Here is a 22033-nt window from a genome sequence, read left to right as displayed (position 1 = left end):
CCACTCTGGCATAACATACTAAGCCTCTTAGCTTTTCAATTCTGAGGAACAAGGTATAATCATCAATTCCAACATCCTCATCACAAGACCCTACCCACAAACTTAATTATAATAATCGTGTAATCTTTCTCAAGCTCCAAATTGTCATTTTGGTTTCCTGGTACTAATACAACTGAAAGGTGTACCCAATAAAAATAATGTAATGTTTGGATTCACCTCATAGCACTGAAGGGTTGTCATTTTTCAGAATGTGGAATGAGGATTTTCGTGTTATTTCATGTGCATGTGCTATTGTACCACTCAGGAAACTGGCATCCCTATTAATGAGATGGTGCTTACAATCGTTTTATTCAGCCTTTATCCCAGTATTCCACACAAACCAAGCAGCAGAACTTGGCTGGCTAACTCCCTCATTTCCCATGTTTTCTCTAGTTGTCACTAAGAAACAGGAAGGGTATCTCAGAAATATCATCTGACTCTTCTCAGCCTTCGGCTTCCTTTTTCACCACAGCATTTCAGCTTCCTCAGGGCTTCCTTCCGTCTCTCTGAGCCCGGAGCTCAGACAGTCCCGCCAGAAGGGCGCTGGAGGGAACCACCGCCTGAGCAGCGCCTGACAGGAGATGAGGAGCGCTCTCAGCCACCGCCAGTTCTTCTACCATCCCCTGGGCTCCTGGTAGATAAAGACACTAAATTTCGTGGTCCCCAAACCCAATAGCAGCCCCCAAACCCAAGCGCCATCACTCCCCTACATTCTCCTTAGGCTCCGGGCACACACCGCCCACAGCCCTCCCTTCCCGCAACCGGCTCCCGCCCCAGCAGCGCGCATGCGCAGACGCGCCGCAGCCGTAGGGGCGGGGGCGCCCTTCCTGCATGCGAGGGCGGAGCCGCGGGGCGCCGGACGGGAAGATGGCGGACCTGGAGGAGCAGCTCTCAGATGAAGAGAAGGTAGGGATGGGCGGCACGGGGACGCCGCTCCCCGCCGCCGAACCCCGCTCTTCCTCGGCCTTCTGAGTCGACGGGCCGCGGGATCGTCGCCGTTCGGGGCCGCCCCGGCGTCCCGGCCCGTCAGCCGAGGGCTGGAGGAGGGTCCGCGGGCGGGAGGGAGGGCAGGGCCGGCCCGGGGCAGCTCCCGCCGCTCCTTGTAGGGTGCGAGGCGGACGGGAGAGCGGGGCCCGGCGAGGCGGGATCCCGTGTGCGCTGGGGGCGGCGGCGGTCGGGAGACGCTTGGCGGCGAGCCGGGGGTAGAAAAGGCTCCTCCGGCCCTCCTTCCATCTCCGCTTCCCCTTTCCCGGGCCTCCTTTTCTCCCCAGGGATGGGGCCGTACCTCGGCCTGGCCCCCGAGCCGGGGTGCCCTCAGGGAGGAAGGGTGTGGGGTGAGGAAGGCTTTCTCGTTTCTTATTAGGCGGCGGCAACGGAGGGAGGCTGAGGTCGGGGATCAGAGGGTCCGTGCTGTCTGGGAGTGCGTGTGTGTGTGGTCTCTGCTTGTGGCCGTGGGAACTCCTCCGGCTTCAAGCAGGTTTTCATAGGACGTTTCTGAAGGAGCAGCGTGTATTACAAGAGCTCCGTTACCAGCAATTTGTGCCTTCCCCTCAGAACCAGCTTCATGGCAGCTGCCTGCTCAGCGCCGGGCTGCGATGCTTTGTGTGCATGGCTCACATCTTCACATAGTGCACAGTTTTATGCATTTCTATCCTAAAAAAACACGGACTGTTGCGGCAGCAGAAACTTTGAGGTAACTTAATTGTTGGAGACATCAGAAAAAAGAAATGCTTTAAACTTCTCTGAAGTTAGAAGATAGATGTCCAAAATAAGATAGATTCTCTGTACTTTTGTAGGTTGACAGGGCTGTGTTTCAGGAGCTGGAGAGGCGTTGGTGGGCCAGGATGTTGAGTGCATGGATCTCTAATTTCTATTCCCAGCCACAGGTTTTGAGATTGGTCCTCTATCTGGTTCACATTCACATGTGTTATATGTGGCAGTCTGTGACTGTATTCTTTCTAGAATGTACAAGTAACTTTAATCCGCTTGATAGAGTATATGCCTGAACATGCTGAGTCTGCAAGTTAAGATCACAGGGCTGGAGGATGGCTAAACTTAGCAGGAACCTCAGGGTTCACCTGGCCTGAGCAGGTTACCCGTGATTGCATCTAGGCTGCTTCTGAAGATCCCAAAGGAGGAGTAACCTATGCCAGCACTCGGCCAGAAAGAGCAGAAGTGCTAACTTCCTTGTGCCAAACAGAACTTCCTGTTTCAGTTTGTTCTTATTGCCTCTTGTCCTGTCAAATAACGTAAGGTACAGTGATGCTTTCTTCTTACCTCTATGTGAGCTGAGAAGCACTGCCTGTGCTCGAGTGACTGATGAAATTAAGTTCTGAACTCTCTTTTGTCCTTTAATTGCAGTTTTTTTCTCCAAATTGGTGCAGGCTTTCCGGAGGGCTCCTCCTGTCTTCTTGTAATTGAATAAAGTCAGCATTTTTCCATTGCAAATTTAAATGGATTCCTCTATCCATTTCAGTCCTTTATAAAATTGATCATTCTACATGATTGGAGTTTTCCAAGCCTGACTGTATATTTATTGGCAACAAAACAAAGATGAATAATGATGCAAGCTCATGGAAAAGCAAATAAATATCCATGCAGATCTTGTGTTACTTCCAGATTTTAATTTTTCACGGAAGAGGCATGTGAATTAGTTTTCATGAATCTGAACCTCTTAGAAGGTTTACCAGTGTTATATATATCTCCATGCTGAAATAAGCATTCAGTGTGTTCAGTGGCTCTCACTAGTGTTTGGAGAAGCTGTTTACGGACTTGTATTTGACTCTGACACGTAACTTATTTTAGGTAGCCTTTTAGCAATGCTTTTGAAAGCACTGATATATTTAAGTTGTGCTGTCATTTTACAACAAAAATGTATACTGCTTAAAAACTATAATCATTTTCTGGTGGTATTAAACTGATAAGTTTGTGCACTCTGAGTTTTCTAAGTAGAAGATATATTCAGTTTAAAGCATTTGGGGGATCTGAGTTACTGCAAAATGAAGTGAACAGATTTGCCTTCTACTGAGCCACTAAATGAATAGTGTATAAGGAATGAAATTTAGATGTGCAAATACTTTGTATACATATATATCTTGGACTTAACTTCTTCAGTTTAATTCATTCCTGATGTCTCAACTAACACTTTCTGTGAATGATACAGATTTTTTTTTTTAAGCTAACATTTATGAAGCTAGACAAGATTTTTCTTAAACACTGAGTTTTAGTGAGCTGAAATAATGCTGCTGGGTAGCACGTGGAAAGCACTTCTCCCTCATCTAACAGGGACTGTAATGTAAATCCAGAAGGAATGCTGCGCATACAAACATTCATTTTCACAGGGAATAATCATATTGTTTCTTTGTGTAACTTTCTCCCTTTATATGAAACAAAGGGCTTCAAGGGCTGACAGACAGTTGGTGATGCTATGGGAAATTTTGATAGAGATGTGGTATCACTTAATCCCTCACTGTAGCTACAAGTTATTGAATTGTGCTTGGTTTGTGTCTTCCTCTGCGTGCAGGCAGGAACTGTAAGTGCTGCAAAGGCAGAAAGAAGTGCTTAGTTCAGGTAAGGGAGCTCTAAAACCAAGGAAGGAGAAGGCCAATTGCAAGAAAACATCGTTTCCCTGTTCAGGATGGTGTATCATAGGATTGAGTTGGAAGGGACCTTTAAAGGCCATGTAGTCCAACGTCCCCTGCAATGAACAGGGACCACAGCTAGATCAGGTTGCTCAGAGCCCCGTCCAGCCTGGCCTTGAGTGTCTCCAGGGGCAGGGCACCCAGCAGCTCTCTGGGCAGCTGTTGCAGTGCGTCACCACCCTCATCATAAAAAACTGTTCTTATATCACGTCCAAATCTCACATTTTTATGTTTGAAACTATTTGTTGTTTTGTTGCAACAGACCCTGCTAAAGAGTCTGTCTCTTTTTTTTATTAAAGCCCCTTTTCAGACACAGGAAGGCGGCTCTCAGATCTCCAAGAGCCTTCTCTACTGCAGGCTGAACAGCCCCAGCTCTCAGCCTGTCATCAAAGGGGAGCTGTTCCATCCCATGGATCACCAGGGGCTGTCCAGTACTAAAGACAGCTTCTTTGAGACACAGTGGTTTGTGGTGTTCTGTAGGTCTCTGAAAGTAAAGAATGTTTCAGTTAGGTGGAAAAAGAAAATATTATGTTTATGTTTCAGTCTGTAAATAAAAATTAGATGGATGTGGATGTTTGGTGGCCCTGCTAGGCAGGGGGGTTGGAACTACATGATCCTTGGGGTCCCTTCCAACCCGGGTGATTCTGTGATCTGTGTGATTAGATGTGAGAAGTGGAAATATTGAAGTCCAGAACTTTTAAGAGAGACAGCAGTGGAAAATGATCACTTTCCTTCACTTCAGAAGTAATTTGTCCTCTGATTGAGTCTTGAATAAAAAAATCTATTTCTTTATCCAAGATATTTGAAGTAGGGTTTTTTTTTAAGCTCAGTAACCATTTTATGCAGTGTATTTATGTTTCAGTTCCTGTACAAATTGCTCTACCTGTGGCTATGTCAAACTGATAAGCATATATAAGAACGTTTTTGCTTTCTTCTATGAGCTTATTAATGTGTATATACAAACTGCAATTTATGTACATAAATGCAAGCAGTGCTTAACAGAAGGGATTATTTTCATTGTAGAAGATGTATTTGTTAATGTAAATACTTATTAATAAATAGCAGCACACACAAAATAGGGCTGCAACTGTTTGAATCAGAAGGATATTCTGTAGTCAGTGCCTTTTGGTGACTCATCAGGATGTGTTTGCTGTAGGGTTTTTTGTTTTGTTTTTTTTTCTTATTGCAATGTAAACCCCCCCTCACTACAAAGCACAGGAGTTAAATAGCCATTGATGTGGAGGTGGCCTGAGAAAACAGAGATGTCTTTAGTGAAGAAAGGGGAGAGCATTGATAGGAAGATGGAGAACACCGCGATGTTTTTTAATGCAGAAATAGCTCACATTCTTTGAAATGCTGAGCATGGAAGTGTGTGTGTTGTCAAACATGGGATCAGAAAGGAACCCCGCCTCTTTCAGTAAGGTTTTGCCTCAGTGTAGTTCTACTTGTTCAGGGAGGCATATTGAGTAAGGTGGAGTTTAGCAGTCGGCCAACTGGCTGGAGGTAAAACAAAACTTCCCTTCTGATGGGGAAATGGTCCCATTTGTGAAAATGAACCTGCTTTGCTACCACATATTTCCAGGTGCATTAGATAACTTGACAGCTTTTTGAACTAGGTGTGAAAAGCTGCACAGCTAAGTATAAATATGCTAGCAAAACTCTGCAGTGAAATTCATAGTAGTTAAGGAAAACTCTTTTCTCTAGTAAATGCTTTGAGATGAAAAGTCTAAACCAGTAAAATGCATTGTCTTGTGTCAAGGCTCTGTATGTCGGCAGCAGAGCTCCCTGTGCAGGGACAAACCAACCCACCAGCTCAGAAGCATCAGTAGGCTTTTTTTAAAGATAGTTATTCTTTTAAAAATAATCTGATTTTTAAATGCTGATGTTTAGTAAGTCAATTTGTGCTCTAAATCATTTGTTTTGGGAGGGTCTGAAATCTTAACTTTTGGAACTACCCCAAATGAGACTTGGAGACTATAGGAAATGAGGATCAGAACATTTTGGAGTAGAAGCAAGATTTTAATAGTCAGCTATGGATATGATTGCACAATAATCTGTAACTGAAAGTGATGTTTTGCAGATATTCTAATGTTCTTTCTTTGTAGTTCATAAATGTATACTTTGTAGTATATTAAAGATGTAGTTTTGCTAATCTGTCTTGCAGGGGAACCTTGTGAGCCCTCCCTCCTGTTCTTGAAGCTCTGAAAGGAACTAGGAATGCTGTAGGGTGTTCCTGTGGCTGACTGAGAATCTTCTAATAATTAAATGTGAAAAACACTCAAACAGTGACTGTGTTAGTGTTTGTTTAGTTTAGTGTGTGTTTAAGTTAGTGTGTGTTTAAGTTATCACATTGTGGAAACAGTCTCATTGTCAAAGTTAATATTTTTCCATGAGTGAAACAGAACAGATGCTTTGTAGAGGGGGTTGCTTTCCTATAGATGTAAGGTTCAACTTAATGGTTACCATTTTATAAGACTTGGTGACAATTCTTTAAGAATGAGGAAGTTGAGAGTGCATCTCAGACTGCTGTGTAATTCTGAACGTGGCAGCCTTCCCAAGGCTTTTTTATGTCCATAGCTGAGGGAGGGAAATGTGTTAGTGTGACTTAGAAGATTTTCAAAAATGCATCGCTACTTTGAGATCAAAGGACAGAATCAAAACTGTAATTGTTTTGTCTGTAAGAAAATGTTGAAAAATTGATCATCTGCTGTATGTATAACTGCAAATAATAGTTTATTTGTGGAGTGGCAAGCTGGAAGAAACTCCTGGAGGTATCCCAAATGCTGTCCAAGCAGGCCAGCTCAGATAACGTTGCTCAGGAACTTGCCCTTTCAGATTTGGGTACCGCTGAGGATGGAGGCTGCGCAGTCTGTGGGTAACCTATTCCAGTGTCTGACAGCATTCACACTCAGAAACTGTTCAGTGACAGTTTCTCATGTGGCAGCCTGTCTGATCCTTATTGTTTATTTTCACTATGTGTCTCTGTAAAGAGGCATGATGCAAAGCAAACTTGCCCGCATTCTAGACAAGTTAAAAACAAAACAACCAACATCTGAGACTTGAAGATGCATACAAATGAAAGCTGTTATTCTAAATCAAAGTGATTTCTAAAACTGCAATTCATATTTTCTTTTGTTATGAACAGTTTGAGGAGACTGGATGCTTCCACGCGTTCTGACCGCATTGTGGACTGCGTATGTATGAGTGCACCATCAGGAGCATGGCTCCTGCTTCTGTGCTCACACAGCTCTTGTGGAAGCTTGCTACCCAGGGAACCTCACCAGTTACATTTATAAGGTTAAAAAGAAAATAACTCCAAAATAGAGAAAAGTAGTAGAACAAGTTACTGGCTAATCTATCAGTACTTGAAATGGGAGAGAATGAATGATCTATGATGTGGTAGGTGAAGCTTTCTATTGCTCAGTAGTAATCATCAACCTACAGTTCTGCTGTGAAATATCATCCTTGTTTGATTTCATTTCTGCAAACCAAAGAGGAATGGTATAAAAATTCTAACCACAGTATAAGGCAAGTCATTATATTTTTCTCATATAAACTGTATTAAACTGAGTTTCAGTTTCTGAAAATGAGGTTTTAAAAAGTTGGAACAGCATAAGCAGAAATGAAAGCAGATTTTTCAGAGCATGGAGTTGCTGTTTCCATTGCTGAGTAACCAGCTTCCAGAATGCAAGGCCCTTCATAACTTGCTGCTTAATTTGACCGAGTGTTAAAACTTCAGAACTGCAGATTAACTTTGAGAGATAATTTTAAGGCACTGTAGTGGCAGGGGTGGATTTGGGTATGGGCAAGGTGGCATCTCAGTCTGGGAGTAGGTGTTCCTCACAGAGCAAGCTCTGTGCTTCTTCCTTTTTACTCCCTACTGCTCTTGAATCCAGGCTTGGTATCCTTGGAATAATTAATGTTAAATGATGAGCGTGAACTAATAGGAAGGCTCACTTCAGAACGGTTTTACAGTGGATGAGTATTCTGCACATGTAACTGGAGGATTTGTCACGTTGTGATGGATGCTGCTCTGCAGCAGCTGCTGAGAAAGAGAGGCCTGGTTGCTGGAACTGAGGAGTGCGTGCGTTGGGCTGGCAGAATGGCGTGGTTTTGCTTTGGGGAGGTGGAACTACCAAGTCTTTTGTGTAGGTTTGGTTAGCCATGCTGTATGCTTTTAACTTCTCAAACAAAAGTTAAGAGCTTTGCTTTACAATAAGTGTAAGATTTCACGGCTGTTTCAATTCTCTAGGAATGACTCTTGCAAGGAAATGATGAGATTTTTATGGATCAGATAGATATCAAATAAGCATCAGAAAAATACCTTGCTGCTTGCCTTCTAGTGGTTGCTGGATAAGAGCTAGCTGTAAATCTACATCAGATCCTTTGTCAAATCATTGGGGGGTTGGGCTAGCTCCTAGCTGGCTGCCCAACGTGGTGTTTTGCGTGCTGGATTGGTTAAAAATGTTCAGGTTTAATACTATGTTGAAGTGTGCAATACCAAAGAATAAGTTTTGGTGATGTTTTGAAGCATGTTGAGTGCTTTAGAACACAGATGCAGTTTCCTGAGAGCAGGACTAGATGCAAATTTATTGGACACACCTCTGTTTTTCAATTTGCTGTTGTCCTCAGAGATTAAAGAGCTGTTAGAAGCACGATGCATGAATAAAAAGCTGGATTTTGTATAAGTTCTGAACTTGAAATGTTCTCAATTTTTTCGGCTGTTTTGGTAATTTCCTGGTTGCTCATATGTGTGAGCTTTCAAGCGCATACCTGGAAAAAGGACTACAGAAAAGATAAATTGGAGTAAAACCACTGCAGGAATAATGTTCTGCACTACAAGTTTGGGACGTGTGGTGCCATCAATAGTTCTGGAATCTCCTTTGTATGTGTGTTGTTTTCCTAGCCTGTTTGTTCTCTAGCTCACTGCTGGCAAGGCGCAGGCTTTCAGAGAAATACAGATGCAGGCAAAAAAAGATACATTCCATTCCCTATAGTTTAATTAGCAGCACTTTTTTTTTGTTCACAGATTTTAGTAACTGATGGTGATAGCTGAAGTTTCAGATTGACGTTGGTGGTTTAAGGTTTACAAACAAAACATATTTTGCTAAGTTCAGTACTGTTCTAATGTTTCTGAATTAGTGTATAGGAAGTGGGTGACATTACAGAGTGAAAGCAATCAACACTTTTCAAGATGGTTATTTTTTGTGAAAATAAATTTCATCATCTGAGTCAGTACTTCAGATAGGGCTATTGCCTGAACTGACTACTGCTGACTGCTATCTGAAGTACCTCACTGTCTCATTTTGACTAGGATTTACTTTTTTCACTGCTATTAAGAGCTGGTGGTGTTACGTGCTATTAAATACTTGTGTATTATTTTTAAAAATTCCATTTTTAAGTGAAAGGATTTATCCAATCCAGTATGATATGGCGTTTTTGTCCCCAGGGGCTGACTTAGATTGATACAAGGATCTGTTCCTTTTCTCTTTATTGTTTCAGTTTACAGAATACTTGCTAAATGGATTGAGGAAAATATTTGTTCTACAGATTTAATGCAGCTTCAGGCATCAATATGAAGGAAATGTCTGTTCATTTAAAGCCGTTGATGTGGAATGTGCCCCTCCTTTCCTGTGCCACAGAGCCACATTTTTGCTGTTCTCTTTCTCAGCTCTCCCAGAAGAGAAGTGCATTGAATGCCATAGTGCATTTTTTCAGTTGAGGTTGGAAGCAAAGCAGTTGCAAACGTCATTTTCATATTCATCCCCTCCCTGCCACCAAAGGCAGCGAAGCCTTTGCTCCGTGTCTCTGTGAGATGCTGCACATACCAGAATGCTTCTTTGCTATTTGGAATCATATCCACAAATGTGAATTTGTTTTCTTGAGATGCTGAGGAGATGGTTTGCTGCCCACTCGAGGTAATCCGTTTCTCATGCATGTTCTCAGAGCTTGTCTGCCCCTTTGAAGGCTTATTCATCTCACCAATCTGCTGGCAGCAAGAAGCAGCAGTTCTCTGAAATTCTTACAGTGAAGGAATTGATTGCTGTGTTCTTGCCACCTTCTACAGCCATTTTTTGCTTCATCAGTTTGCTTCTCTGAATGCTCACGTAAGTAGACAAGCAGTGCTGATACAAAGGAGTTTGTAGATTGGGTTCGTGGGGCACCCAGGTGAGAGGGGATGGAGATTATTTATTTTGGTGGCAGCAGCACAGCAGATCAGTTTATGCCATTTGCAAAACACCCCCAGATCATTTTTATTTTAAAAGATGTATCATAATTGCTGGTGGAACATTCTGAGGAGTATCCAACCCTGGTATTTAATTAACTGAAGCTAGTGAGTTCCAAGTATGTACCTTTCTAAAGAAAGCCAGTTGCTTTTTTTTGTAGTTGTTTTAAGCATTGAAGGATTCACAATCTCTGAACTCTTCTGATGTTTGCAATACTGACAGCTCATCAGCCATTGCATCTTGTAAGTGATTTCTAAGGTAGCTGATTGACCCTTGGGCTGTGTTCCATGATATTCTACATGCATCAGTTCAAAGTGAATTTTACTTGGTACCAGATACCAGAGCACTTTAGTTGTTCATTGGGCAGTGAAGGAGTATCATGAGAAAAACTGCCTTGGATGAACTCAAAACATGAGTTTGAATCAAACTCAGAACTTGATAAAGCTGGCTAAGTCTTCTGCTCAGTCCCACTGTCAGTAGTGCTGATCTCCGACTGACTTGCATGGTTTTGTCTGTGAATGACAGGTTTTTCAGAGGATTGAAACTTCTTCACCTACTTGGAAATCTTAACAGTGTCAGCCTTCCTGCAGCTATGGGCTAGCTGTGAGAAGCCCCCCTAGCTGCCTGTAGATAGAGCTCAGTGGGTCAGGACTGAGCCATTTGCTCAGTTGTCTGCAGAAAGGCTTCCTGAGCCAGCGAGAGCTGTGCCAGAAGGCATGGCAGTGGGCACCAGGCTCTTGGGGCCCTTTACTGCTCCTAGAGCAGGAACAAAGAGCTCCCTTCTACTAAATATGGCGTCTCACCTGCTTGTTTTGCCAAATGTAGATTCACCTGTGAGTATGAGATTTGGTTTTACAGGGAAGTGGAGGCTCTCTCAGGAACATAAAATGCATGATGCGTGGTGCCTTATTCATTGTACAATAATTGCTGTAATTGCTGATAAAGGCGACTGCTCAAGCAGACTCTTTTCCTGTGATCAGCAACAAAGTTGTCATGGCTCTATAGGGTGAGATTGGATTACCAAGGTTTTTTTCTCCCACTCCACTGTTTTGGTTTTGTTTGTTTGTTTTTGTTTTCTGTTTTTTGTTTTTATTTTGGTTGTTTTTTAAAAGATTTTAGTTTAAAAGGGTTTTTAATATGTACTCACAGTTTCATTGTTATTGCTGTAGAGCAGCAAACTTTAACCTGTTATGAGAGCAGAGGAAGGGTGGGTCTCCCTGCTGCAATGAATCTGCAGCTGAACTTGCAGTAAGTGATGTGCAGGAAGGAATAATGGCAAAGCATGTGGTTTCACAGCATATTGCTTACTGGTGTGTTCTTCCTCTGCAGTGTGGCTGTTCATTGAAGGAACTGTCAGGCTGCCTGACAAGTACAACTGTAATTCAGATAAGTTAAAGGGGGAAAAAAAGAAAAGCTGACTAAGGTTGTAATGCCTTTCTTTTTGTCAGGTGTACCCTGGCCGATGGCTGGGAATGAGCGTATCTCACAGCAGAGCTGACGCTGTAGCACGGCGTTGTGAGAGCCCTGCGTGTCTGAGCGTGTGTTCATGGCCATATATAGGCACATGCAGCACAGAAGGTTGGGCTTTTTCAACCAATGTCAGCTTCCGATTTGTCAGAAACAGGAAGAGCGGTTTGGGGGCATTTTAAGTCACTGCATGTGACCTTAAATTCAAACAAAATTCATGGTGGCTCAGTCTGGAAAAGGTGAAGAAGGAGGATCTGTGTGTGTACCTGAGTGATGGTGTGCCTTGGGAGAGATTGGAAACAAAGGCAAAAGGATGAAAGCAAAACACTGTTCAGTAAGTGACTGCTTTGTCCTTGTGTAATCTGAACAAACAGCAAATACTGACATGCCCGAATCTAGGTGCTTGTTTGTATAACAACTGCTTCAATCTCTAACAAGACGAAGTAAAGTCTGATAGCCACACTCATGGCATACAACAAAGCTTTCCTTTTCTCCTTTTATCTCGTCAATCTGAATTTTTACCTTAGCTGCAATCATTTTCTACATAGGAATCAAGCTTTTAACTGATGTGTTGGGCAGTATTTGGTTTCACTTACACTGAGTGATTCAGTCTTGCTGACTCTTACTTAGTGATCACAGGCTGCATTTCAGTCCGCACTGTGAATTCTGATTTACAAGTGGAAATAAAGCATCTGCAGCAGAGGGTGCTTCTCTTCATAGTGCTGAAGAAGTTGTGTTCCCTTACAGTGTGTCTATTGCTTGTCCAAATTAATCCTCAAAGCTGCAGCAAGTTGCAGAAGCCTTTAGGAAGATGTATTTAGATTGGTTTTCTGCATTCAGTTAATTAAATACAATAAATGTGCACTTAAATGCAAAGAATGATAGTAAAAGCTGCCCACAAGAGTTTTTTGTTTTTTTTTTTTTTTTTTTGTGAAGCACTGATCATTAGAACTTCTGAAGTTTGCAATTTCTTGCAAGCTGTTTGGAAGACTTCTAACTAAAACAGTGACTGTAAATCTAATCTTGGAAACTACAGCAGGAAAACACTGCTGTGGTGTTTTAGATGATGGTTTGGGAAAAACTAGAGTAACAAGTTGAGACGTATAATGTATTTTCTCAGTTCTGGCTATTTGAGATTTTGAAGGAATGCTCGGTTATAACCTGGATTTTTGCTTCTCGCTGCTGTTCATATGAAGTGCTCGTACTTTGTGCCAGCCTGCGTTTCTCTTGAATGAAAAGCGTTTGTCCCTTAGACTTTAAAGTGCTGTGTTCCTTGTGTTCTGACTGTGAAATCAGTTCTGATCAAGTTTTAAGAGTCTCGGTGTCTCAAATAACTGGCATTGTTCACAACTGTCATGCATCCCTCTAGGCTTTAATGAAAGCCCTAATTTCCTATCTGTACTGCGTTGCACTTGGTGTTTCTTAGCTTATTGCTGTGTGTTACAAGTAATGTACTTTTGCTGTATCTCTATCCTTTTTTTTCTCTTATTATTTGTCTAAATAATTAACTAAACCAGCACTTTTCAGTTGTCTGCTCCAGTGTTGTAACTCGTGCTTTCTGGGGTGGTACCTGAGCCAGTGGTTTCTTGTTGCCAAAAGGGGGAGATGTTGAGCTCGGTGAGGCACGTTGAGAGCACATTTATTTCTCCTTTAGTGTTAGTCTGCCTTTGGAGCACAAAGTGTGCCTTCAGTGTGTCTCTCGGGAAGGACTCTCTGGCAATAGAGAATCCCTAAGTGATCTTCAGTCTTGTGTGTCAGATAAGAATACTGGATAAGTATTGATAATAAGTTAATTTGGTTTGACTACTGAAAAAGAGGTGGGTTAGCTGTAATAGGGCTCCGTTCGCATAGGTAGGTTAGCAAAATACAGAGCAGCTGACTGATAGACAGCAGCTTTCTGGCTTCTGCAGTTATGAGTGTACCTTACATGTCTTGATTTGCACAATAGTGATTATTTAGAAAGTGGTGTCTATGATGAATTGCTGCACTAAAGAAAGTCATACTGAGGAATTTAATTTGCTACTCAGTGTTCACTGAAAGCAATATCTTGCTTAGTCTGTCCTGAGGAAACATGTGTTACTATTGATTTCTTCTGGATAGATATTATTCATACTACAGCAAATCTGACAACAAGAAGAAAAGCAGTTTGTATTGCTGGCAAAAAAAGAAAAAAAAAAAAAAAAAAAGGCAAAATCAATATAGCATTACCAGAACAGCTGAAAACAAGGTATTACTTGGGTTGCAGTGCAGATTTCCTATATGACGTTGCACATATTTGCAGTTTAAACCACATGGTTATTTGAAGTGCAGTTTGAGCATCCTTTAGTTTTCCTTTATCTTGCCCCTGACTGCACCGTATGTTTCAGAGCTCAGGCTCTCTGGAGATCTTGCCTCTGAGCATGCCCAGAGCTGGCCCAGCCATGCCCAGGATGAGCAGTTGTGGGGTCGAGTCAGAACCTGCAGACTGCCCCCTCACCCAACACGCCTCCATAGCTGCTCCTCGGTGTGAGCCCATAGTCCAGCCTAACTCCAGGCTCTGGTAATTGGTCGCTTGATTCAAGTGCCCTGGCAGAAGAGCCCAGAGCTCACCTTGCCCTTCTCCATCTGGAGCAGCCCATTAAGGCAGTTCCTTAGCTGGTGTCTGTGCTCTGCATTGGTTTGGTCTGAGCATTGAACTGCGCACAACACAGGGTGCCCCTGCTCCTGCAGGGCGGTGGAGCAGCGTGCCTTCACTGGGAGAAGCACCCAGTCTGCTGGCTGGGGTGATCTCTGGCTTATGCGAATGAGATTAAATTCCTTTGTGTCAAAGAAGGCAGTTGGGTTTATCTGGGCGAGTGCTTTAATAAGCTGCCATAAAACAAGGCACTCCCACCTAGCTGCTGTTTCTCTTTCGATGAAAGAGTAAGCCCTGTGGCACTTACCTCAGTATAATGCAAAATATGCGTTTACGTGCAAAGAGGAGTTCTGACGTATGCATTTGAAGCAGCAGATAAAGGCTGTCAGCAATCAAAACACAGCATTCAATTGAGGCAGCTGAGACCTGGCAGCCTTCTCGTTTTACAGAATCATAGGGGTTGGAAGGGACCTCCAGAGACCATCGAGTCCAACCCCCCCCGCCAAAGCGGGTTCCCTACAGCAGGTCGCACAAGTAGGTGTCCAGGCAGGTCTTGAACATCTCCGGAGAAGGAGATTCCGCAGCCTCCCTGGGCAGCCATTAGCATTTCCATTAGCAGCTCTGACTTGCACTGAGCAGGAAGCTGCTTGGCAAGTCGTTTGGGGTCTGCTTGTGTTTGAACTCGGCTGATGATGCAGCAGCCATGTGCTTTGTCAGGGCACTCAGAGCTTGAATCACCTCTCATGAAGGTGACTGGAACCTGGCTGAGCACTGGGTTTATTATCAACCTGGACAATAATAGATTCTTACAGGTTGATTCGGGAGCTCATGAAGGCTCAGACAGTTACTTCTTCAGTTTCATATACCTGTAAATGTCTAAGTGTGAAGTGTTTTGTGGTTGTTTAGGTATTTGTCACTAAAGTACGTGCTTCACAGACTTCTTAATTTCAAACAGAAAGACCAAAACAGTGCAGAAGTTGCATCTCCTGGATCTTTATCCCACAGAACTGTAATTGAAGGTGTTAGAAATGGGAAATACTGTTCAAATTGCTAGATTTGAATAGCAATATCATGACAAGGATGAAAGACAGCCTTGAATGCGTCCTCAACTTGGATAGTTGTAAATTAGATAGAGTAGGAACTCTTGTCAAGTTGGGAATCCACCTTTTGTTTATTTGTTCTGCGTGTTCTTAAGAGCTTAAAGGGGAAAACAAGAATGAAAGGGAGTCAGCAGAGGGGCACTGGTAAGGTAAGGTAGTATTTCATTTTCAGGTTGGTTGTTCCATAGTGAAGAAAGCAGCTTTGTGTTCCTTTGGCAAGCACATGTGTGCAGCTGTGCAGTGCAGTAAGCCAGCTCGGGGGGCTGGTCTGCACAAAAGAAAGATTACCTTTCTGATTTTGCTCACTGTGCAGTTGTGTAAGTGCTTGTGCAAGTATAGGTAGAGAAAAAGCCAGGGCAGGCATGCGTACTTTGAGTGGAAGTGCTGACCTCTGCTGTGTTTTGAGTGCAAAAAAGTTATGGTTCTCAGGTGTTTTTCTTTGGGCTGGGGAGTTGTGTTGTTTTGTTTTGTGGGTTGTTGTGTTTTGTTTTGTTTTTTTAACTTCTGTCTCCTGGCTCTGTCACTTGTAGCCATCTCTGTCCTGTTGAGATGGAAATCCATCTTCTGTGTTTCTGAAAAAGGGCAGTGCAGTGTGAAGGAACCAATGAAACAGGAATTGTGCATTTTCATGTCTGGTTGTTGAAGTTATCTGGCTTCTCATGATTAATGTGAATAGAAATAATTACAGCTCTATAAAACCACTTATTTTTTGTTTTTTAGGTGCGTATAGCAGCAAAATTCATAATTCATGCTCCTCCTGGGGAATTCAATGAGGTTTTCAATGGTAAGTGTCTTTCTGCTGCGTGTTTTCATTTAAGGCATCTGTTCCCAAAAGTGTATTGCTTATTGCTCTCCTGAATCTCATGTAGCTTAGCTTTGTAGGAGCTCACTTGCTGTAAGAGCTTTACAATCCTGATTCTATAGCATGGCATACAAGCTTTGCAGTCATAAGGCAGCTTGGAGCTTAAATGCAATAGTGAGAACTTACCAGTTCTCTTTGTGATGTGAGAATGAGCCTGCTTTCTGTTTCTGTTCAACCATGGTTTAATAGTTGTGTTCTTTTACAAGGCATACACTCCTACTTCAGCAATTTACAATTATATTTTTCAATAGAAATCAAACTAACTCAAAATGTCTCTTTGAGTATAATTTTGAATAGCTAGCCTTGAATGTACAAAGGGATACTGCTTACAGTGTGGAAAGGGTATTAATCCCCTGCAAACATTTTTAACCCTTAAGTTATAGCATCCTACATTTTACTAATATGTAGGTAAGCTGTAAGGAGACTTGAAATCAGTTTCCCTCTGCTATTAATTCCTAAGCTTTATCTAAGATGTTATTTTTCTTCAAAACTTGTTGCATTTGTCCTGTGCCGATGTGTGTGGATGTACACAAAGTGTAAGAAGGCATACACTGGTAGCTGTAGCCTACAGTAACTCAGATGCTCTTTAGATAAGGAAGTAAGGTGAGTACACTAAACTTCTAATGAGTGACAGGAGCTTAAATTTGTTAAGGAATGTAATGAGAAGTATTTTGTTCTTCAGTTAAACTGTGAGCAGGTAATTAATACCTGGACATAGCTTGTAGTGTACTTGTGAAATAAACTGCTGGTGAGCAGAGATCTCTGAAAGCAAATACAGTTTCTTCTTGCAGTGCTGCTAAAACTGCTATTAAGCCAGTTTGTAGTTACAGCTCTCTGCACAGAGAGCATGCTTGGTGATGACACACAACACATTTGGTCATAGATGTCTAGCCAAATACTTGAGTGTCAGAGTACTAAGGATCAAAAGCATTTACATGCAATTCAGAATTACTTCTTTGACAAATTCCTTGAGCTGTTACACAGCCTACAGGGTATGGCTTGTATCTTCTTAACCAGAATGCATTGGAAGGAATCCCATTTCAGTAGGGCTTTTCTCATTTAGTTCAGTCAAAATTAGAAAATCTGAAGCAATGGATTTTTCTGCCTACTTAAATGGTATGGGATGGTTTGGGTTTTAATTGTTTTGAATAGTTTGTTGCCATTTGCTATGTGACTGGAACAATCTTTGAATTAAGTATACTTCTATGTTATAAACATTTCCTTTCAGATGTTCGGTTGCTGCTTAATAATGACAATCTTCTCAGGGAAGGAGCAGCCCAGTAAGTACCAGCTGCCATGTACTCAGTTACATAAAAATCAGTTCAGTAAGGCTTCCCCAGGCAGTAAGTGATTTGTTGCAAATGGTGCTTTTGCAAATAAAACCCTGTGGTGAGCGTTGTGCATCTTTGATTAAGATGCAACGTTTTGGCAGCGAAGAAATCGGTGTTGTATGCTGATCAGTTAGAACAGCTGCATTTGAAATGGGAGACCTGGATTTTGGAATTTGTCTCTGCATTTTTGCATTTTGTTTTCTGTTTATTGGTAAATGCTGTAGACAGTAGGCTTGTAGAAGTAGGGAAGGCCCTACTTTTATAAGAAGACATTATGCCTACTGTATTTCAAGCCAGATTTAATTTCCTCTGTAAGAGTGCAGATGTCTAATTGAATAGGAAGGAACTCAGTGGAATTTACATTTTCTGTTCTTTCGCTTCCTGTGGGTGTCCATACGAGGTGACTTTTGAATGTGAATCATAGTGTGATGATTGGAATAGCAGTATCAGTGCTGAGCGAATCAAGGTGAGCCCGTATTTTAGGGCCTGCTGAATAATGAGGCAGTAAATTTTTTTATCATCCAGATCATTAGCTATTGTCTTAAGTCTCTTATTAAGGAAAAAAGATTGTTCCTGATGCAGGTTTTTGGTGTTTTTTCCCTCTTGTAGTGCATTTGCACAGTACAACTTGGACCAGTTTACTCCAGTAAAAATTGACGGTTACGATGAGCAGGTAAGAATACAGTGACATTCCTTACATTTTTAAAGATGTTCTGGTATTGGAACATAGCTTGGAAAGCAAAGGAAAGGAAATACATCGTCTCTACTAAAATATAGATGTTATGGCCCACCAGTGGTACCAGTTTAGTAAGTTAATCATATTCAGCATCTAAAGAGCTTGCCTTTTCATTCTGTGTTATTGCCTGGCATTCTGATTTGGAGCTGTAGGAGCTGTTTACCTGTAGTACTTGAAGTCATTATAGACAATAGAGAAGAACTTCTGATTGTCTTTTGTTTCAGTAAGAGGGTAGTAATCTGGATTTTGATTCTGTGTCAGTGCTTTCTTTTAGCTTCTTCCTCCCTTGATGCACATGCACATGTTTAAAATGTGACTCTTTGAGGAATCTTCAGTTAAGTGTGCACTGAAATGCACAACTGTACAATTTGGCCTGATATTTTTTCCTTCTTGATTTTATGCTAAAACAATTAACTGAAATTTCATAATACAGGTTTTGATAACGGAACATGGTGATTTAGGAAATGGAAAATTTTTGGATCCCAAGAACAAGATTTCTTTTAAATTTGATCACTTAAGAAAGGAGGCTACAGATCCTAGACCCCATGAAGTTGAAAATGCCATAGAATCCTGGAGAAATTCAGTTGAAACAGCAATGAAGGCGTATGTGAAAGAACACTACCCGAATGGCGTATGCACGGTAAGTACTAAGCTATCTAACCACTGAACTATTGGTGTAGCATAGAATGAAAAATAAAGTAAAAATGCTCTCATTAGTGCTGTCATCCTTTACTATATTCTATGAAAAGCATGAGGAAAAACAGAAGAGTCCCACCAGTGGCACTGCTGTAGGTATTACACATGACTCTGAAGACGAGATTTTCTGCTTCAGGAATGTGTCTGTTTAAAACTTATGATGCCTTATCTTAGTTTGGTTTCTGTGAATATCTGCAAATTAAATTCCTAACATCAAGTCAATAAAAAAGTTATGTAAATTCATGGTAAATTTTATTCCACTTCCATATGTGTGGATTTTATCTCCTATAGATAAAATTTTAAATGAAATTGTAACTAACTTGGTGAACCAGGAGCATAGTTGGTTTCAACTGTGAAGAATTAATCTTCACAGGGGTTTGTTACGGAGATCAGGGGAAGCTTCAGATGTTTAATATTTCAGCAACTACCAACAGATAGTTACTAGATAGTTACTATGGGTTATATTTCTACTTCAATCCTTTCATAGAAAAGGCTTGAGACCTTCTGTAGATATCTGCAGATTGGCCTCATTGATCCTGGATACCTGATAGATTACTTAAAACGAAATAAATAAACAAATATTGCATGAGATACAGATATCTGCCATTTGGCTTACTGACAAAACGGTCAGTAAAGCAAACTATCACTCATCCTATATGTAAAAATGTGTAATATGAAAATATATAAAAATTCTTACCACCAGCATCACTGGGTTCTGCAGCTTCTTGAAATAAAACTCTAAACTTAAGTAGCATTTGATTTGCTGTGACTGTTTTAAGTTTGGCAAGCTGATCTGTGGATAGCTGTCCTGGGCTTTGTATTAACCTGATGGAAAACTAATCTAGTAAAGAAATGAATATTCATTTGCTGATTTAACGTGATAAATTGGATTCCTGTGTAAGTCAGATGAGTGCCCAAGTTTCTATAAAGGAAAGCAGATTGCACTTTCAACGAGAGAACTTCTGTATTGTTTGTGTATTTGTTTTTAGGGAGCACAGCAAAGCAGAGAACTAAAGCTACCTTTTTATCATGTCAGCAATAATCTATAAAGGCTTGAATCACTTTTTAATTAAAGAGTAACTGGTGTCAGAAACTCTTGCAGCAATGACTGCCATGACAGTTTGTATGCTTGAAATTTCTAGTTGAAAACAACAACGAAAGCCTTTGCAGGTTATAATACTCAACCTCTAGATTTTGTAATCTTTTCTAATTTTTAGTATATAATCATATTTTATGTGCTGAGTATTATATAAGAATCATACTGATTGTAAAATAGAATTTTACATTGGAATATATACTGGGACTGGATATCACTGAGTTTGAACAAGATAGCTGAAATGCTAACTCTGCTTTTTTCATTTCTAACTAAGGTATATGGTAAAACAATTGATGGACAGCAAACCATTATTGCATGCATAGAGAGCCATCAGTTCCAAGCAAAAAATTTTTGGTAAGTTTTTGTACAAATACAGTGAAATACAGTGCATTGAACAACTGCACTGTTGGCATCACACTGATTATCCTAACGTCAGACAAGTGCACGTACACCATTCATGTTTCCCTACCAAGCTTTTCTACCTGTACTACAGAAATCATTGAGTGCTCTGGAATTTACACCTAACTGTAGGAGAACTGGATCTCAGAGTATTGAAACTTTCTTCTGTAAGTGCAGACAAAGCGGGAATCGAAGACGTGGCCGCAGTACCATCCTAACACAGCTTTACTGAACTAACCTTCTAACCCACTAACCTCCTAGCTAGAATGAAAGTGTCTGATTTACAGGGAAGAAATCAGGTGAAACTACAGTGTCCCCATACTGCTATTCAGTGTTTGAAACTCCTTTAAGGAATTATGCAAGATTACTGAATTTGTTTCTACTGGATGGGAACAAGTTGCTCTGGAACAGAAATTGTAGAAGAGCTGAAAGATTTAGTTAGAGTTTCAGCACTAGCAGGCAGTCTTGCTACTTTAAGGTTCCTTTTGTTCTGTTTTTTGATAGCCTGCACTGAAGTGAATTTGGCTGATCCAACAAATTTTCCAGGTCCTGGAAAGAAAAAAAGATTGGCTATATGTGTATACTAATAAAGAAGGAAAGAACACTAAAGCCTTTAGATATTTTCAGAAGCTAAGTCCTGTTGTTAAAAGCTCCTTACTAATAGATGTCCTTGGTCTTCATCCAAGTCTTGGATAAGTATTCCAGGAAACTGTTTTTCTCATGACTGGCTATGGGCTGAATATTTATGATTTGAAAGACATAGTGCACGTGTAGTTCCACTGGGTATTTTGTTTCTTCTGATTGACAGTTGTATATTTTGTTGTTTTTTTCCCCTTAACTTATGAGCTGAAATCTGCTTGTTTTTAATTTTTATTTTTGAAAGGAATGGCCGCTGGAGGTCAGAATGGAAGTTTACAATCTCCCCTTCAACCACTCAAGTGGCTGGCATCTTGAAAATTCAGGTATGTTTATCCTAAACTGTCCTGATGAATGAAGTGTCCAGTTATCAGGAGGGACTTAGCCAATGTGTTTAAATATTTCGAGAGAGCTGGGGAGCCCAGGAAGCCAAAGAGAGAGAGCAGTTGAATGAAGTGTTAGCCACTTGGCTGCGTGTTTGCCTGATTCTTGCAAATACTGTAGCGATTCTGTGGACTTCAGAAGATGTGTTCATCTTGGATGGGCATATACCTATTTCAGTTTTGTACCTATTTCCTGTACAGTGAGCCAGTAGAAACTTGAATTCCATGTTACACGGAGAAGCTTCTTGAGGGTAGTCCCTTTCTGACGGAGGGGTTTTTTCTTCTTAAGTGACAGTAGCTTTTTTTCACGTTACTCGCCTTATTGTTTAGAAAGATAGGAACCTTTGGTTTGAGTCATTCTGTTATCTGAAATTTTTCAATTTAGGTCTTTTTCATTAAGAATTCTCCCTTTCTGTTGGCTCTAAGGCATTCAGAAATATGTTTTCCAAGCAGGAATGCAGAATTCTTGAAACAAGAGCAAGTCTGACTGTCATATGGTAGGCAGGCAAACTTGGCTTTCTGGATTGGTTCCCTGGAATGTGTACACATATTTTGCAGGAGGTTATTTAAACAGTTTTAGGATCAGGGGCTAGGATTTTACTGCAGCCTGCCTTTCAGTGTAGGAGGGCTTTTTGGTTCATTTGGGTTTTTTTGCCGTTTTTTTTTCTTTTACTAGATGTGAGCCAAGTTCCCTCTTTCTGCACCCTCAGTAACTTTTGCCTCTGACCTTACTGCTCAGTGACTTGATTTCAGAAGGAAGATGTACCAAAATATTCTCAGTGTGAGGCTTAGTATGTTCTGGGTTG

The 22033-nt window shown here is 41.3% G+C and overlaps 1 protein-coding gene across 2 annotated transcripts in view; it reads left to right on the top strand.

The window, feature by feature from the left end:
* The first annotated feature begins 817 nt into the window (after positions 1-817).
* CAPZA2 (capping actin protein of muscle Z-line subunit alpha 2) overlaps positions 818-22033 on the top strand; it is a 28498-nt gene continuing 7282 nt past the window's right edge. The window contains exons 1-7 of one of the 2 annotated variants that reach the window (XM_048946900.1): positions 818-945; positions 15809-15872; positions 17179-17230; positions 17891-17954; positions 18451-18657; positions 20084-20163; positions 21092-21170. In XM_048946900.1, the coding sequence (XP_048802857.1) occupies positions 871-945; positions 15809-15872; positions 17179-17230; positions 17891-17954; positions 18451-18657; positions 20084-20163; positions 21092-21170 (621 nt within the window). In that variant the 5' untranslated portion in view covers positions 818-870. Of the gene's footprint in view, positions 946-11584; positions 11709-15808; positions 15873-17178; positions 17231-17890; positions 17955-18450; positions 18658-20083; positions 20164-21091; positions 21171-22033 lie in introns of those variants that run through there. The other variant, XM_048946903.1, reaches the window with a different exon arrangement.

The sequence above is a fragment of the Lagopus muta genome, chromosome 1, assembly GCF_023343835.1.
Source record: "Lagopus muta isolate bLagMut1 chromosome 1, bLagMut1 primary, whole genome shotgun sequence".
NCBI classification, from domain to species: domain Eukaryota; kingdom Metazoa; phylum Chordata; class Aves; order Galliformes; family Phasianidae; genus Lagopus; species Lagopus muta.
The sequence above is the reverse complement of the archived record's forward strand: the minus strand, read 5'-3'. Positions and strand labels throughout refer to the sequence as shown.